The sequence below is a fragment of the Anolis sagrei genome, chromosome 5 (genome assembly GCF_037176765.1).
Source record: "Anolis sagrei isolate rAnoSag1 chromosome 5, rAnoSag1.mat, whole genome shotgun sequence".
In the NCBI taxonomy this organism is placed as follows: domain Eukaryota; kingdom Metazoa; phylum Chordata; class Lepidosauria; order Squamata; family Dactyloidae; genus Anolis; species Anolis sagrei.
Genome location: NC_090025.1, coordinates 193,889,394 through 193,908,549, shown reverse-complemented (window position 1 = coordinate 193,908,549; position 19,156 = coordinate 193,889,394). Strand labels below are relative to the sequence as shown.

At 43.9% G+C, this 19,156-nt stretch overlaps 2 protein-coding genes across 4 annotated transcripts in view; one reads left to right on the top strand and one right to left on the bottom strand.

Moving 5' to 3' along the window:
- The window catches only part of ANKRD16 (ankyrin repeat domain 16), a 112,988-nt gene that overhangs the window by 41,658 nt on the left and 52,174 nt on the right, over positions 1-19,156 (bottom strand). The window lies entirely within an intron of this gene.
- The window catches only part of FBH1 (F-box DNA helicase 1), a 68,787-nt gene that overhangs the window by 29,432 nt on the left and 20,199 nt on the right, over positions 1-19,156 (top strand). For all 3 annotated transcript variants that reach the window (XM_067469354.1, XM_067469355.1, XM_067469353.1), the window contains exons 6-15: positions 14-204; positions 1,542-1,655; positions 3,068-3,159; positions 5,394-5,562; positions 8,921-9,149; positions 10,386-10,473; positions 11,279-11,365; positions 13,393-13,529; positions 15,841-15,940; positions 18,010-18,134. In XM_067469354.1, the coding sequence (XP_067325455.1) occupies positions 14-204; positions 1,542-1,655; positions 3,068-3,159; positions 5,394-5,562; positions 8,921-9,149; positions 10,386-10,473; positions 11,279-11,365; positions 13,393-13,529; positions 15,841-15,940; positions 18,010-18,134 (1,332 nt within the window). The remainder of the gene's footprint in view (positions 1-13; positions 205-1,541; positions 1,656-3,067; positions 3,160-5,393; positions 5,563-8,920; positions 9,150-10,385; positions 10,474-11,278; positions 11,366-13,392; positions 13,530-15,840; positions 15,941-18,009; positions 18,135-19,156) is intronic.

Below are 19,156 nucleotides of genomic sequence, written 5' to 3'. Positions count from 1 at the left end.
GTGTCCCCTCCAGGCACCCTATTCTTGGGCGGTGATGGCTGCCATCGTGCTCCTCTCCGGAGGTGTCCGCGACATCCAAGAACTGGTGGCTTGTCTCCGGAGACCCAGCTCTGCCTTGTCCTCCATGGATATCATGGAGGCACTCTACTGCATGGGGACCCTGCTCTACGCCATGCGGGAGAGCGACATCCGTGTCAGTAACAGGTGGGTCTGGTTGGGACGTGTCCAGAGAAGGGCCACCAAAGTGGTTGGAAACCCAGCCCTCTGAGGAACAGCGGAGAGAGCTGGGAATGTTTAACTTGGAGGAGAGAAGATTGAGAGAAGGGGGCATGGTAGCCTGGGTTAAATATTTGAAAGATTGTCATTGTTGGGGTTCAGCCTGAGTTTGAACCTGATTCTCTGTTTGTACCTCCTGATGCTAATGAAAATATATTTACTGATGCTAATGAAAATGTACTTCCTGATGCTAATGAAAATGTACTTCTTGATGTCAATGATCCTGAAATTAGTGGCAATACTCCTGAAATTAGTGAGGAAGAAACTTCTGTAGATTTGGAAAATCTACCTGCCAGTCTCCCGCCGAAACTAAGCAACCCCTTTTCCCGCCCCCTCGCGTTCCATGAAACTGATTGTCACCTATACTCAGCAACTTTGGAGTTTCTGGATTTGTATTTTGGATTTTTTATTGTACTTTTTGATTGTGCTTTTTCTTTTTTTCTTATTTTTTATTTTTTTCATAATAAACTTTAGTTAGTGGGTTCTCATGTCCCTGCGTGGTGTCTGATGAAAAGGTGTCCCACGGCTGGGGTGCAACAACAAGGGTGCAAGCTGCAGGAAAAGTTGTGGGTGGGATTGGGGTGTGTGTTGTATTTTAACTGCATTTTAACTTTTGTATCCATGACAAAAATATTTGTTTGTTTTTTTTTAAACTTTTGTATCCATACAAAAGTATTTTTTTACATTTGTATCTATGACACAAATATTTGTTTTTATTTTTGTATCCACATGTATATCTATTTGGTTTGCTTTTAAATTCTATTGCATTATGTGATGTCATTGTTAGCCACCTTAAGTCCCCATGCGGAGAAAACTGGGATAGAAATAAAGTAAACAAAGTGGGAGAATGGGTGGAACTTGGTGGAAAAAAATCAGAATCCCAGAGTGAGCTCGTCCCTTGACTGCACGGCCTTCAGGAGCAGATTCCTGGAAGTGAGGCTTAAGAAAAGGAACTTTTCCAAGTTGTACAAATGAGAAATGGTGGTAATTTGGGCTATTCTGGGCCCAAGAGCAAGTCAAGCAGGAACTGTCCCTGAATGCCATCTCAGTGGCAGATCTACACCCTCTTTGAGAGGTGAATTGTGGTTCTTAGAGACTTACAGGAGAGATAGTTCATCCTTTTTTTCTCTTTGTCCGGAAATTTTGGAATCTGGAGTGGCTGAAAATCAATAAAGGAAAAACCCTATGTCCTTCCTTCACCTCCAACCCATTGTTCAAGATGGTGTTATGGAGCCCCTTCTGATTGAAATTCTTTCTCATTGTAGGACTCACTATAATATTTTCTACTGCCTTTTTCTCTTGGAAAATTCAAACGGTGCCCCTGTTCTCGCTGTATCAGAAACAGCTAGTCCCAGCGACGGAAGAGGCTTTCAGAACAGGTACTGACTTACTAATAATGTACGTCAAAAGAAGAAAAGACAAATTGTTTAATGCACATTGTCATCTTTTTTTTTTTTTTTGTGCAAACGTTTGGCAGTGCTTATGTAGACAGGACGAACACTGAAGCACTAAAATGAGCCTGTCATGGGATTTTCTGTGGCCGGGAATGTGCAGTTTACCCAAGGTCAACCAGTGGTTTCCCGTGGATGATTAAGGGCATGAACCTGGCTCTCCAGAGTTGTAATCCAATGTTTAACCGGAGTTTCGGGGTGCGGTGTCATCTGTATGCAGATGATATCCAACTCTGTTACTCCTTCCCACCTGCTACTAAGGAGGCTGTTCAAGTCCTTAACCGGTGCTTGGCCGCTGTGACGGACTGGATGAGGGACAACAGATTGAAACTTAATCCAGACAAGACAGAGGTACTCCTGGTCAGTCTCAAGGCCGAACAGGGCATAGGGTTACAGGCTGTGCTGGACGGGGTTACACTCCCCCTGAAGGCGCAGGTTCGCAGTCTGGGAGTGATCCTGGACTCATTGTTGAGCCTGGAGCCCCAAGTTTCAGCGGTGGTCAGGGGAGCTTTCGCACAATTAAAACTTGTGTGCTAGCTGCGCCCATACCTTGGGAAGTCTGACTTGGCCACGGTGGTCCACGCTTTGGTTACATCCCGTTTAGATTACTGCAACGTTCTCTACGTGGGGTTGCCTCTAAAGACTGCCCGGAAGCTTCAATTAGTCCAACGTGCGGCAGCCAGACTACTAACGGGAGCAGGGTACAGGGAGCATACTACTCCTCTGTTGCGCCAGCTCCACTGGCAGCCAGTCAGCTTCCGAGCACAATTCAGAGTGCTGGTCTTAACCTATAAAGCCCTAAACGACTCCGGCCCAATTTACCTGTCCGAACGTATCCTCCCCTATGAACCATCAAGATTGCTAAGATCGTCTGGAGGGGCCCTGCTCTCGATCCCACTGGCCTCACAAGCATGGCTGGTGGGGACGAGAGACAGGGCCTTCTCGGTGGTGGCCCCTCGACTCTGGAGCTCCCTCACACTGGAGATCAGAACTGCCCCTTCTATCTTAACTTTCAGGAAACAGGTGAAAACTTGGCTTTGGGGATTGGCATTCGACGAATGAGCCATGATCCTGTGATATGGGTGGATGACGACGAATAATGATTTTTGATGATGACTGACCACTGTAATTATATGATTGTATTTTGCTATTTTAATGTTTTAGTGTGATTTAGAATATGATGTTTTAATGACTGTCTGTAATATTGATGTTGGAAACCGGCCTGAGTCCCTCGAACGGAGGTGAGAAGACCGGGATACAAAACTGCTAAATAAATAAGTAACCACTGTGCCTCCATCTGCTTCACTTCAACATCCTCTTTTTCTTGTGGTTCTGTTTAGTAGTCCTGCTTTCCAGCCCACCTGTGAACAGCAGCAGATCTTAAACCACGCAATTGTCCCAAAGCAGGTTGTGAAGATCATGGCTTTTGCAGGTAAGGCATTGTCATCTCAGAAAAGATGTTATTGAAACACACCGAGACCTCATACAAATAACTTTCTCCTGCTGTAACAACATCTGCAACGTTTATTTCTCTAGACTACGTTCTTTACCCAGGTTATCTGAAAAAATGCATTGTTTGTTTTGAGCTGTTAGGTAATATCATTTAGTTAATTAGTAACACAATTAGAAAAAAGCCAGTTTTTGATTTGGTTTTTTATTAATGCTCCCATTAGAAAGTGCATAAGGATGTGAGTGAACTACAGTTCCCAAAACCTTGAGTCAATCCTCCCCAAACCAGGCGTGTTTACACAGTTGGCCATGTGTGCCAAGTTTGGTCCAGATCCAATCTTGGCTGGTTTTGGTGCTCTCTGTATGCAGGTGAATTACAACTCCCAAAATCAAGGTCAATTCCACAAACCCCTGCACAATTAAACAGGAAATAACTCTTTCAAACCAGGAACAGAACAATTTTTAAATTTTTGTTACATGGTGTAATCAAATCTGTAAAAAGTCAGATGCATCCATGTGGAAGGTCAACTGTACACAAAGTTCAGAACCCTTTGAGGAATGGCTTAGGGAGGTGGCCATGTTTAGCTTGGATTGAAGACAACTCAGAGAAGGGGACGTGAGAGCCATGTTTAAATATTTGAAAGGATGTCCCACTGAGGAGAAGGGAGCAAGTTTGATTTCTGGTGCTCCAGAGATTAGGACAGATTGGAGCAATGGATTCAAACTGCGGGAAAAGAGATCCCACCTAAAGATTAGGAAGAACTTCCTGATGGTCAGCAGTCCGGTGGAATCACGTTCTCTGGAGGTTTTTAAGGTCAAAATACAAGTTGCAAATTGTTATCCAAACCGAACTATGTTAACATAAACCATGTAAATACACTGCATATAAACCACACAAAGAAATTACAAGTCTGAGCGCTACTTGGTTATCTCGTAGTCCTTGAAAAAGTAAACTGTCTTCAAAATGCAGTCCAAATAAAGTCCAAATAGTTCATATTGTCAGAGATTGACGATACCCAGCGGAAGGAATGCTAGATCAAACAGACACTGAGTTGCAAATAAGGACTCTGCAGGCTTTGAGTTACAAAAGAAACTAAGTTTACTACGTACATATATCAGACACGTCTTTCTACAGTGAGCTACAATTCAGGAAGAACAAAGAACTAGTCAAAACCGAAAGCTTCTGCACATGTGCTTATCTTCTCTTGCTGAGACTGGTAACTCCCTTCTGTTCTCAGCAAGAACAAACCTAATCTTACTTTTTCAAGTTCACTTAATCACAGCCTCAAAATATAAACATTTCTGCATGGCATTTTCAATTCACAGTGGCATCCATCTTTGCAATACATGGGCCATCCAGTCCAACCCCATTCTGCCAAGAAGCAGAAAAAATACATTCAAAGCAACCCTGACAGATGGCTATCCAGCCTCTGTTTAAAAGCTTCCAAAGAAAGAGCCTCCACCACACTCCAGGGCAGAGAGTTCCACTGCTGAACAGCTCTCAGAGTCAGGAAGTTCTTCCTCATGTTCAGATGGAATCTCCTTTCTTGTAGTTTGAAGCCATTGTTCCATTGCGTCCTAGTCTCCAGGGAAGCAGAAATCAAGCCTGCTCCCTCCTCCCTAGGACTTCCCTAGCCTCACCTCTTGATCGCTGACCCTGATCATGTCTCCTCTCAGCCTTCTCTTCTGCAGGCTAAACATGCCCAGCTCTTGAAGCTGCTCCTCATAGGGCTTGTTCTCCAGACCCTTGATCATTTTGGTCGCCCTCCTCTGGACACATTCCAGCTTGTCAATATCTCTCTTCAGTTGCGGTGCCCAGGATTGGATACAGTGTGATTCCAGGTGTGGTCTGACCAAGGCAGAATAGAGCATGGGGAGCATGACTTCCCTGGATCTAGACACTAGACTCCTATTGATCCAGGCCAAAATCCCATTGGCTTGTTTTGCTGCCACATGACATTGTTGGCACATGTTTGACTTGTTGTCCAGCTTTGCAAACTCTCTCTTACCAAACTATAGACCTTTCTGGAGCAATCTTCATCTCTCTTTCTTTTCCATACCTAAAATTTAGAGGTAGGTTGGACTGTGTTGTCCACCATCCCCAAGATGTTGAGAGCTGTGTATCTAGAAAGCATGAAATGGAGCAGGGTTTTTTTTTAATGCAGTTATTGCTTCGCTGAATGGTCCTTTGTCTCCATCCTCCTCCTCCTCCTCCAGGCACTGGGAAGACTTCCACGCTGGTCAAATACGCAGAGAAGTGGTCCAACCTGAGATTCCTGTACCTAGCCTTCAACAAGACCATCGCGGAGCAGGGAACCCGGGCCTTCCCTCCCAACGTGACCTGCAAAACGATCCACTCTCTGGCTTTTGCAGAAGTTGGCAAGCAGTAAGTGATCAGCTTCCCAATTACACCCAGTGAAACGGCAGCAGATTTTCACCTGTTATTACCTTCTGTCATGCCCCCACAAAGGCTTTTATTGTTGTCTTTATCAAGCCCCAGTTGACTCTTTAGATAGAATGGGTTCAGTTATATTTTTGTATAGTTTTCTGTAGGAGGGAACCTTAATTAGACCCTGTCCCTTTAAGAACCCCCCCCCCCCGAGGTGTCATGGGTACTTTTCAAACATTAAAAAGGATTAAAAAGGGTTATTTTATTTGGTTCGCAATTAGATAGAGTATAACACAGAGCAATACAGAGAAAGAAGGTATCCACAGATATATAAACCCATTGTCCTAATTCCAACAGACCTCACTACCTCTGAGGATGCTTGCCATAGATGCAGGCGAAACGTCAGGAGAAATGTCTCTAGAACATGGCCCTATAGCCCGAAAAAAACCCACAAGAACCTATGCACACATACTCTATAGCTACATTGAATACACAAACAATGGGAATTACAATTCACCCAGCATTCGCATACACATACACATTCATCATCATTCATCCATTACCATATCTTCTTCCTTCTCCTGGAAAAGAGACCCCAAAATAGACCATATTTCGTTCCCAGCAAATTTGCCATTCTCTGAATACACCATCTTCCTCAGTACCTTGGAGAAGATCGGTGGGTGGACCACACTCCTCCAGTCTGCCACAATTTTTGGATTAGTAGAGTCTCTTCTACAGCAGTATTTCTTCCAATTGTTTTTGTAAATAACCGACTGGTGTTTTTCCAGCCGAAAAATGCTGATTCTTATCAATTGCTGGACAGATGTTGACTTTCTTTCCTTAAGTGATAATTGGTTTTCTTTCCTGACAAGCTGGAAGGTGTCCAGAGGAGGGTGACTAAAATGATCAAGGGTCTGGAGAACAAGCCCTGTGAGGAGCGGCTTAAGGAGCTGGGCATGTTTAGCCTGAAGAAGAGAAAGCTTAGAGGGGACATGATGGCCATGTATAAATATTTGAGAGGAAGTCAGAGGGAGGAGGGAACAAGCTTGTTTTCTGCTGCTCTGGAGACTAGAACGCAATGGAGCTATGGCTTCAAGCTAGAGGGAAAGAAGGAGATGCCACCTAAACGTTAGGAAGAACTTCCTAACTGTGAGAGCTGTTTAGCAGTGGAACTCTCTTCCCTGGAGTGTGGTGAAGGCTCCATCTTTGGAGGCTTTTAAACAGAGGTTCGAATCCAGGGAGAGGCGGATGAGCTCCCACTGTCAGCTCCAGCACTTCATGTGGGGACATGAGAGAAGCCTCCCATAAGGATGATAAAAACATCAATAATCATCTGGGCGTCCCCTGGGCAACTTCCTTGCAGACGGCCAAATCTCTCACAGGTCGCTCCTGACACGACCAAAAAAAACCAAAACAAAACAAAACAAACAGAAGCTGGATGGCCATCTGTTGGTGTGCTTTGAATGTGATTTTCCTGCTTCTTGGCAGAATGGGGTTGGACTGGATAGCCCACGAGGTCTCTTCCAACTCAATGATTCTATAATTCTGTGATTCTCAAGGAGCCTTGCTTGCTTCCTTCTTAATGTAAGGAACCTTGTAAACACTTCCTTACTTAAAGAGCCATTGTCTTTGGTAATGTGAACATGTTGTTTTCCACCAAGAGTTCAACAGTTAATGGAGTTGTCTCTGGTCATCAACAGTTCAGCAACTTTTAATTACAGTTCATGAAATCTTCACTTCCTTCTTGTAGTTTTCCAGGCTTCGATCTTGGGATGGCATCTGTAGACTATGTAGACCATAACCATACTCCTTTCATACAATTCAATTCAAACCATACGTCATATTTATCCATGACAGAGGCGGAGATTGCTGTCCTCCTCAGCAATTCTTTTGCAGCCAGTTGATTAGTCTAAGGGTGACAGGAGGCTCCAACATCTTTCACATCTAAGGTTGAGGAAACTCAGTTTAAGAAGTTTGAGGTTTAGGAAACTCCAATCAAAGGTTTGGGAGAACCTCCAGTCTGTGGTTTGGGAGGCTCAGTCAAAGTTTGAGAAGACAAAGCCAGATAAAGGACACAGGAAAGAGGGCAGAAAGGAAGAGGATATCTCTTAAGTTTTGAGCTCCCATCTGTTCCTTCAAAGCATTGGTTTATTAGGAACTGAAACAACACCCCCATTCCCTTCATGAACATCAACATGAACATCACCCCCATTCTCATCATGAATATCAACATGAATATCAGACACAATCACAGGCTGATATACAACAAGAGCTGCCTATTGTTCCTGCCCAAAAACTATATCAGTGTTTCTCCACCTTCCTAATGCCGCGACCCCTTAATACGGTTCCTCATGTTGTGGTGACCCCCAACAATAACATTATTTTTGTTGCTACTTCACAACTGTAATTTTGCTACTGTTATCAATCGTAATGTAAATATCTGATATGCAGGATGGATTTTCATTCACTGGACCAAAATTGGTACAAATACCCAATAAACCCAAATTTGAATACTGGTAGGATGGAGGGGGGATTGATTTTGTCATTTGGGAGTTGTAGTTGCTGGGATTTATAGTTAACCTATAATCAAAGAGCATTCTGAACCAACTATGGAATTGAACCAAATTCGGTACACAGAACTCCCAAGATCAATAGAAAAGACAGGAAGGGTTTGGTGGGCATTGACCTTGAGTTTTGGAGTTGTGGTTCACCTACATCCAGAAAGCAAATAATGATGGATCTGGAGAAAACGTGGCACAGATACTCAATATGCCCAAATGTGAACACTGGTGGCGTTTGGAGAAAATAGACCTTGATATTTGGGAGTTGTAGTTGCTGGGATTTATAGTTCACCTACAATCATAGAATCATAGAATCAAAGAGTTGGAAGAGACCTCCTGGGCCATCCCGTCCAACCCCATTCTGCCAAGAAGCAGGAATATTGCATTCAAATCACCCCTGACAGATGGCCATCCAGCCTCTGTTTAAAAGCTTCCAAAGAAGGAGCCTCCACCACACTCCGGGGCAGAGAGTTCCACTGCTGAACGGCTCTCACAGTCAATCAAAGAGCATTCTGGACTCTACCAACGATAGAATGGGGCCAAATTTTCCACACAGAAACCCCCATGATCAACAGAAAATACTGTGTTTTCTGATGGCCTTTGGCGACCCCTTTGAAACCCCCTTGTGACTCCCCCAGGGGAGAAACGCTGAAGTATATGATAAAAAACCGAACTCTTCTAATGAAGAGAGGCTCAATTAAATAAAAGAATAAACACTCTGTGGGGGGCATGACAAACACCATGGTTTTCAAGCCAATTTCCCCTCTGCCCCTGTTTGTCTCCTCCGCCTGCAGCTACAGCCAGCTGCGCAAGCTCAACGCGGGCTCCTTGTCCTCCTACTGGGTCAGCTTCGTCCTCCAGAACCGCCAGGGGCAGTCCCCGTTCATCCGGGCCAAGGGGGTCGTGCAGACCCTCGGCAAGTTCTTCGCCTCCGCAGATGAGGACATCTCCTTGGAGCACACGCCCATCTGGCGCAAGAACAATCAGGGAGAAAAGGTCCTGGTGGAGCCAGAAGAGAAGCAGGTAAGCCTCCATTGGACCCCCTTCTTGGGCTGCAACTCCCATCAGCCCCTGGCTATTGTAGCCAGAACTGCACAACAGTCCCCAAAGTCTATGAATCTACCCAACATTATTATACAGGTATGGGCAAACTTGGGTCCTCTAAATGTTTTGGACTTTAACTCGCACAACTCCTAACAGCCTACCGGCTGTTAGGAATTGTGGGAGTTGAAGTCCAAAACATCTAGAGGACCCAAGTTTGCCCATTCATGGGATATATGGAACTTTTAATACTTTAAGTAATGTATGTAAGAGTAATAGATTATACACACACCAATTAAATACTCTAATACTGTACCATACACTATACCATATCATAAACACTTTGTGGGCTTGATATTAATATTGAAATACAGTCATTTAAAAGCAAATTATGACCACTAAAAAGACACACTTACATTTCTGCTTTTGATTTTATTTTAATGAATGAACCAATGAATGAAACTTTATTCATATCCCACCCTATCTCCCCGAAGGGACTCAGGGCAGCTCACAACACAAAATACAATAGCAAACATCCAGTGCCGACATCCGTTATTGTTTCCTCTCTATTGTTTTGCTGTTGTAATTTTAGAGTTTTTTAATACTGGTAGCCAGATTTTGTTCATTTTCATAGTTTCCTCCTTTCTGTTGAAATTGTCCACATGTTTGTGGATTTCACACCTAGCTCCAATCTGGGACATCTAATCACCTCTCAACAAAAGATTGCCCCAGGCACTGCCAGGCCATCAAATGCTAATCAAGGTGGTCAGTTGAAACATTCACACCTAGCTCCAACAGACAAGAGTTCTTTGTCTCACCCTGGTCATTCCACAGATATATAAACCCATTTTCCTAGTTCCAACAGACCTCACTACCTCTGAGGATGCTTGCCATAGATACAGGCGAAATGTCAGGAGAGAATGCCTCTAGAACATGGCCATATAGCCCGAAAAAACCTACAACAACCCAGTGATTCCAGCCATGAAAGCCTTCGCCAATACAATTAAACTATTATTTTTCACTTGTTGAGTTGCTTCAATGTTGAGTTGCTCGAGTGCAACTATATGGCCAACTTCTGTTGGGGTTTCTTCTGTTGGAGACCCCTTAACAAAAGCGTTGGAGAGGTTCTTGTGCAGCTCTAGTAAAGAACGGGACCTAAAAACTCCTTGGGAATCACTGATGATGAAAGAAGGATTTTTTTTTGCATTTCTTTTCCAGATCATTATCAGCGAAGCAAACCAGATATGGAGAAATATGAAATCGCTGAGTCCGACCAGGGAAATGGCATATAAGATGATCCATGATGGTAAATAGCACTCTGTGTGTATTTTAAAATAGATACTAGCCATACCCTGCCACGCATTGCTGTGGCCCACATGGGGGTTTTGTGTGGGAAGCTTGGCCCAATTCTACCATTGGTGGGGTTCAGAATGCTTTTTGATTGTAGGTGAACTATAAATCCCAGCAACTACAACTCCCAAATGTCAAGATTTTATTTCCCCCAAACTCCACCAGTGTTCATTTTTGGGCATATTGAGTATTCTTGTAGAGTTTTTGTCCAGATCCATCATTGATGAGTCCACAGTCATCTTTGGATGTAGGTGTACTACAACTCTAAAACCAAAGGACACTGCCCACCAAACCCTTCCAGTATTTTCTGTTGGTCATGGGAGAACTCTGTGCCCAGTTTGGTTCAATTCCATCGTTGGTGGGGTTCAGAATGTTCTTTGGTTGTAGGTGAACTATAAATCCCAGCAACTACAACTCCCAAATGACAAAATCAATTTTTTGAGTGAAGGACATGCATTGGGTTGTTAGGTGTCGTGTGTCCAAATTTGGTGTCAATTCGTCCAATGGTTTTTGAGTTCTGTTAATCCCACAAACGAACATTACATTTTTATTTATATAGATATTACTTCTTGGAAGTATGTGTTACCTTCCTGCCCACTAAGGGCTCCACCATGTCTACCATAAATTAGATTAGGAGCATCCTGCAAAACCCAGGCCAAGAACAAGGTTTAAAAGTTTAGGATTTTGGAGTCCTTTTGGGTTTCTGGAAAAGGGAGGCTCGACTTGATGGTTTGCTTACCAATGTTATGCTTTCTTCCTAGGATACTTGAAGTTGTGGCAGCTTCAGAAGCCTTTGCTGTCTGACTATGATGCCATCTTTGTGGATGAGGCTCAGGATTGCACCCCAGGTGAGTAGATATGTATAGAGCAGGTTTCCTTATCCTTGAGAAGAAGAAGTATCTTGCTCCACTGAGGAAACCCCACAGAGAAAATACTCAATTGCATTTTGAGACACACATAGCCACATTGATCGGGAATATCTATTACGTTTGCTACTTTGAGTCTCTTTATGGAAGGAAAAAGTGGGAAATAAATAAACATAAACATCTATATAAATAAATATGTAATATTCGTTTGTGGGATTAACAGAAATCAAAAACCACAGGACGAATTGACACCAAATTTGGACACAAGACACCTAACAACCCAATGTATGTCCTTCACTCAAAAAAAAAAATGATTTTGTCATTTGGGAGTTGCAGTTGCTGGGATTTATAGTTCACCTACTATCAAAGAGCATTCTGAACCCCACCAACGATGGAATTAAACCAAACTTGGCACACAGTTCTCCCAAGACCAACAGAAAATCCTGGAAGGGTTTGGTGGGCAGTGTCCTTTGGATTTGGAGTTGTAGTTCACCTACATGCAGAGATCACTGTGGACTCAAACAATGATGGATCTGGACCAAACTCTACACGAATATTCAATATGCCCAAAAGTGAACACTGGTGGAGTTTGGGGGAAATAGAATCTTGACATTTGGGAGTTGTAGTTGCTGGGATTTGTAGTTCATCTACAATCACAGAGTATTCTGAACCCCACCAACGATAGAATTGGGCCAAACCTCCCACACAGAACCCCCATGTGGGCCACAGCAACGCGTGGCAGGGGACGGCTGGTAAATAATATAAACAACAACAATAATAATAGGAGACGGAGGGCCTGATTCTGGCAGTCCAAGCACAAGCCATTAGAATAAATGCCATCAAAGCCAAAGTTGAAAAGTAGACGACAGATCCCAAGTGTGTGTAAACTTTGCAAGGAAGCAGACGAAAGAATAGATCACATCCTCAGCTGCTGCAAGAAGATCGCGCAGACAGACTCCAAGCAGAGGCATAACACTGTTGCTCAGATGATTCATTGGAACTTGTGCCACAAATACCATCTGCCTGCAACAAAGAACTGGTGGGATCACAAGACGGAAAGAGTTACAGAGAGTGAACATGCCAAACTCCTCTGGGACTTCTGGATTCAGACAGACAGAGTTTTGGAGCATAATACTCCTGACCTCACGATCGTGTTAAAAAACAAAGTATGGATCGTCGATGTTGCAATCCCAGGTGACAGCAGGATTGCAGAGAAACAACTGGAAAAGCTGACACAATACGAGGATTTAAAGATCAAACTGCAAAGACTCTGGCACAAGCCAGTCAAGGTGGTCCCAGTGGTGATCGGCACACTGGGTGCAGTGCCTAAAGACCTTGGCCTGCACTTAAACTAAATCAGCGCTGACAAAATTACCATTGCCAGCTTCAGAAGGCCATCTTACTGGGATCTACATGCATTAATCAAAGATACATCACACAGTCCTAGACACTTGGGAAGTGTCCGACGTGTGATCCAGTACAACAACCAGCAGAGTAGACCTTGCTGTGTTTATAAATAATAATAATAATAATAATAATAATAATAATATCATCTGTACGCAAAGGGATCTTGTAGCACGTTTGAAACTCACTGAGAGAAAGAAGTGGATAGCTTATGGTATCAAACTACACTAATTCTACAGTGTAGATGCCCACTTATGACTAGGAGTGCATCTACACTGTAGATTTAATGCAGTTTGAAACCACTTTATCTGCCATGACTGAATGCTGTGGACTCCTTGGAGTTGTTATTTGGGAGGCATCAGCATTTTTCGCCATGTAAGGCTTTGTGGATCTCAAGGAACCTCCTTGAGAAACTAGTGTAAATGCTGCAACTATTAGTTTTAACTATGTATTTTTAATAAGTTCTGTGTTCAATTCTGTTTTAATGTTTGTATGATTTGGGCTTCAGTTTACGTATCAGGTGATTTTAAGTGTTAGCTGCTTTGAGGCCTCTTCTACACTGCCCTGTACAATACAGATTGGATATTTCCTTCTCCCCTTCGTAGCTGTTATGGACATTGTCCTTTCCCAGCCGTGTGGGGTCATCTTGGTCGGGGACCCCCACCAGCAGATCTACAGTTTCCGGGGCGCCGTCAACGCCATGTCCGAAGTGCCGCACACCCACATCTACTACCTCACACAGGTCAGTCCGGACTGGATTCCTTCTGGTCTTCCGTCAAGGCGTTTCACATTGAATCATGCAATCATAGAATCATAGAGATGGAAGAGACCCTAAAGGCCATCCAGTCCAACCCCCTTCTTCCAGGCAGGAAGGCACCATCAAAGTATCCCCAACCTGTGGCCATTTATTTATTTATTTATTTACAGCATTTATATTCTGCCCTTCTCACTCCAAAGGGGACTCGGGACGGATCACAGAACACATACATGACGAACATTCAATGCTGTTAAACAGACAGGGCAGACAACAGATAGAGGTATTATGTAAGTTTCGACATCCTGGAGGTTGTGCTTGATTCCAGCCACAGGGGGGTGATGTCGCTCCATCCTCTATGACGAAGAGCCTTGATCACAGACTTCCTCCTTCCTTTGATCGCCAGATTTTTTTCTAGTGTTTCTTTTATCGTGCCGTAAAATACCTCCCTGGTTAAGTGGTGCCTAATTTCTCTACTCACAGCTCACATCTGTTTTGGAACTGCTAAGGTGAACAGTAAGCTGGCCTGAAGGTCGGGTGCTCACTCTGACCTGGGCTTCGGACTGCCAACCTTTCAATTGGCACGATCTATTTCAGTTCTGGGAGCTATTATTTATTCAGTTCTTGTGGGTTTTTTCGGGCTATATGGCCATGTTCTAGAGGCATTTCTCCTGACGTTTCGCCTGCATCTATGGCAAGCATCCTCAGAGGTGAGCCTTCGACAGTATATTATTTATTTATTTATTTAGAACATTTGTATCCCGTCCTATTCTCGACCTCCGAAGAGGGACTCGGGACAGATTCCAACAATATAAAAACACCAATAATACACACAATTACATAAAATGATAATAAATGTGCATTAAAAACAGTTCGCCAGATCTAAAACGTCCTCCAGATCAGTCCAAAAAATGCGGTCCATAAAATCTCATTTTCACCAATAAAAACCATCTATTCAGTGAATTCTTGCTCCCACAGCCAAGTTTCAAGTGTCTTGCGAAAAGTCAGAAGGAAGGGGGCAGATCTAAGCTCTTTAGAGAGGGAGTTGCAAAACCGAGGGGCCACCACGGAGAAGGCCCTGTCTCTCGTCCCCACCAAACACGACTGCGATGGTGGAAGGACTGAAAGCAGAGCCTCCCCAGATGATATTGAAGTCCTTGATGGTTCATAGAATCATAGAATCAAAGAGTTGGAAGAGACCTCATGGACCATCCAGTCCAACCTCATTCTGCCAAGAAGCAGGAATATTGCATTCAAATCACCCCTGACAGATGGCCATCCAGCCTCTGTTTAAAAGCTTCCAAAGAAGGAGCCTCCACCGCACTCCGGGGCAGAGAGTTCCACTGCTGAACGGCTCTCACAGTCTGGAAGTTCTTCCTCATGTTCAGATGGAATTTATTTATTTATTTATTTACTTTACTTGTATACCGCAGTTTCTCAGCCCAACAGGCGTCTCAACGCGGTTTACAACAAGAATAAGAATCAATCAACGATATACAATTTAAAACCATAAAAGCATAATATACAATATTGACACAACAATAGACAACACAATGCATCTCATAACTAGAGTCGTGATCCAATCCGTCGTCCAAATTTCCATTCCTGTAATCACCACATTCATTGCACTGTTTAACCGAATGCCCGTTCAAACATCCAAGTTTTTAATCTTCTTCGGAACACCATTAGCGAGGGGGCTGATCTTACCTCCATAGGAAGGGCGTTCCACAGCCGGGGGGCCACCACAGAAAAGGCCCTGTCTCTCGTCCCCACCAGCCGCACCTGTGAAGCAGGCGGGATAGAGAGCGGGGCCTCCCCAGAAGATCTTAGGGTCCTGGCAAGCTGATAGGCAGAGATACGTTCGGATAGGTAACTTGGGCCAAAATCTCCTCTCTTGTAGTTTGAAGCCATTGTTCTGCCTCCTAGTCTCCAGGGAAGCAGAAAACAAGCTTGCTCCCTCCTCCCTATGACTTCCTCTCACATATTTATACATGGCTATCATATCCCCTCTCAGCCTTCTCTTCTTCAGGCTAAACATGCCCAGCTCCTTAAGCCGCTCCTCATAGGGCTTGTTCTCCAGACCCTTGATCATTTTAGTCACCCTCCTCTGGATACATGGTTCATAGGGAGAGACACAGGTAAAGTGATCCAGAGCTGTTGAGGGCTGTATAGGTCAAAACCAGCACTTTGGATTGTTCTCGGAAGCTAATAAGCACAGGCGAAACAAGGGATTGTGCGCTCTGCTGTACCCACTCTCGTAAGCTATTTTCCCAGTCCTTCTCCTTCCAATTTTTTCCAGAGTTTCCGGTTTGGTGCAGAAATAGCCTACGTCGGGGCGACCATTCTGGACGTCTGCAAGAAAATTCGGAATAAAACGCTGGTCGGCGGCAGCCAGGAAGGTAAGGATTGGCATTGTGTGTGTGGATTGGCTTCTCAAACAGGTTTAGCTGGCTCAAGCAGAGAGAGAGCTTTGAAATGTATTGTTGAGGCTTTCATGGCCGGAATCACTGGGTTGTTGTAGGTTTTTTTGGGCTATATGGCCATGTTCTAGAGCAGTGGTTCTCAACCTTCCTAATGCCGTGACCCCTTAATACAGTCCCTCATGTTGTGGTGACCCCCAACCATAATATTGTTTTCGTTGCTACTTCATAACAGTCATTTTACTACTGTTATAAATCATAATGTAAATATCTGATATGCAGGATTCATTTTCATTCACTGGACCAAACTGGGCACAAATACCCAATACACCCAAATGTGAATGCTAGTGGGGTTGGGGGAGGATTGATTTTGTAATTTGGGAGTTGTAGTTGCTGGGATGTATAGTTCACTTATAATCAAAGAGCATTCTGAACTCCACCAGCGATGGATTTGAACCAAACTTGGCTCCCATGACCAATGGAAAAAACTGGAAGGGTTTGATGGGCATTGACCTTGAGTTTGGGAGTTGTAGTTCACCGATATCCAGAGAGCACTGTGGACTCATGCAATGGTGGATCTGGACCAAACTTGGCACGAATACTCAATATGCTGAAATGTGAACACTGGTGGAATCTGGGGAAAATAGATCTTGACATTTGGGATTTGTAGTTGCTGGGATTTATAGTTCATTACAATCAAATAACATTCTGAACTCCAGCAACGATAGAATTGGTTCAAACTTCCCACATGGAATCCCCATAACCATCAGAAAATACTTATGGTAGGTTCTTGTGGGTTTTTTCGGGCTATAGGGCCATGTTCTAGAGCCCCATGTTCTAGGGCTTCGGACTGCCAACCTTTCGATTGGCACGATCTATTTCAGTTCTGGGAGCTATTATTTATTCAGTTCTTGTGGGTTTTTTCGGGCTATATGGCCATGTTCTAGAGGCATTTTTTCCTGACATTTCGCCTGCATCTATGGCAAGCATCCTCAGAGGTAGTGAGGTCTGTTGGAATTAGGACAATGGGTTTATATATCTGTGGAATGGCTGGCGTGGGGCACAGAGCTCTTCTCTGCTGGAGCTAGGTGTGAATGTTTCAACTGACCACCTTCATTAGCATTTGAAGGCCTGGCTGAGCCTGGGAAAATGTTTTGTTGAGAGGTGTTAAGAGGTGCCTGGCTGTTTCCTCTCTGCTGTTTTGCTGTTGTAATTTTAGAGTTTTTTTAATACTGGTAGCCAGATTTTGTTCATTTTCATGGTTTCCTCCTTTCTGTTGAAATTGTCCACATGCTTGTGAATTTCAATGGCTTCTCTGTGTAGTCTGACATGGTGGTTGTTGGTGTGGTCCAGCATTTCTGTGTTCTCAGATAATATGCTGTGTCCAGGTTGTCCAGCATTTGAAGGCCTGGCTGAGCCTGGGAAAATGTTTTGTTGAGAGGTGTTAAGATGTGCCTGGCTGTTTCCTCTCTGTTGTATTGCTGTTGTAATTTCAGAGTTTTTTAATACTGGTAGCCAGATTTTGTTCATTTTCATGGTCTGAGGTAGTGAGGTCTGTTGGAATTAGGAAAATGGGTTTATATGTTTGTGGAATGACCACGGTGGGACAAAGGACTCTTGTCTGTTGGAGCTAGGTGTTAATGTTTCAACTGACCACCTTGATTAGCATTTGGTGGCCTGGCAGTGCCTGGGGCAATCTTTTGTTGGGAGGTGATTAGATGTCCCTGATTACTTCCACTCTGTTGTTAATTTTCTTTGTCCACATTTTTCCCCAATCGTCTAAATTTATTGTATGGCCAACATTGGCCACCCTTTTGGCCGTTCTATCCGTTTCCCTCTCCTTTTCCGTTTCCCATTCCAATAATCTTTTGTATATTTTTGTAATAAATTTATTTTGAGTCTGGAGTGCTTTATCCCAGGGGCCATCCTTTCCCATCAATCCTAATTCTGTATTCTGAATTTGCTTCTGACACAGTAAATAAATTAAAGCTGGCTCTTGATTAAGATTTGCAAAAAAATGTGATGAATTGCTGCTGCTTCTTCGGCAGGCGATGTCAGCGGGGTCGGTGTGACGGGAAAGGTGACCCGCTTGTCCAGGAACAACCTGACCATCTTTGAGGACGCTGTGAAAGTTACGGAAGGAGAGTCACCCGCGAAAATATACTTTTTGGGAGTAAGTGTGGCATACAGCTTGAAGGGGTGGTTGCAAGAAACCTGGCAAAATAATAACACTATGTAACATGATTTCTGTTCCTGGATTATACATATCATTTCCTAATTGGTTCTATCATAACAACATGAGGAAAGTTTATTAAACTGCACAAATTTTGGAGGTTTTTGGCGTGAGGGACACCCTGCAGCACAAATTTGCTCTAGTTTATCAGCAAATCTCTCATAGAGCCTCAATCAGGCACAAAAAAACAAAGTTTCTGAAGTGGAACAATGACTTTCAACATAAGTACCAGACAATTAAATTTTCAAACCAGGAACATATTTTTTTTTTCAAATTTTGTTACATAAAGGTAAAGGTTTCCCGTAACGTTAAGTCTCGTCACATCAAGCTGGGGGTTGGTGCTCATCTCCATTTCTAAGCTGAAGAGCCGGCACTATCCGCAGACACTAAAATGATCAAGGGTCTGGAGAACAAGCCCTGTGAGGAGCGGCTTAAGGAGCTGGGCATGTTTAGCCTGAAGAAGAGAAGGCTGAGAGGAGATATGATAGCCATGTATAAATATGTGAGAGGAAGCCACAGGGAGGAGGGAGCAAGCTTGTTTTCTGCTTCCCTGGAGACTAGGACGCGGAACAATGGCTTCAAACTACAAGAGAGGAGATTCCATCTGAACATGAGGAAGAACTTCCTGACTGTGAGAGCCGTTCAGCAGTGGGACTCTCTGCCCCAGAGTGTGGTGGAGGCTCCTTCTTTGGAAGCTTTTAAACAGAGGCTGGATGGCCATCTGTCAGGGATGCTCTGAATGCAATATTCCTGCTTGTTGGCAGAATGGGGTTGGACTGGATGGCCCAGGAGGTCTCTTCCAACTCTTTGATTCTATGATTCTATGACACCTCCAAGGTCAAGTGTCCAGCATGACTGCCTGGAGTGACATTGCCTTCCCGCTAGAGCAGTCGATACCTATTGATTTACTCCCGTGATGGTGAACCTATGACATGCGTGTCAGCACTGACATGCATGGCTAT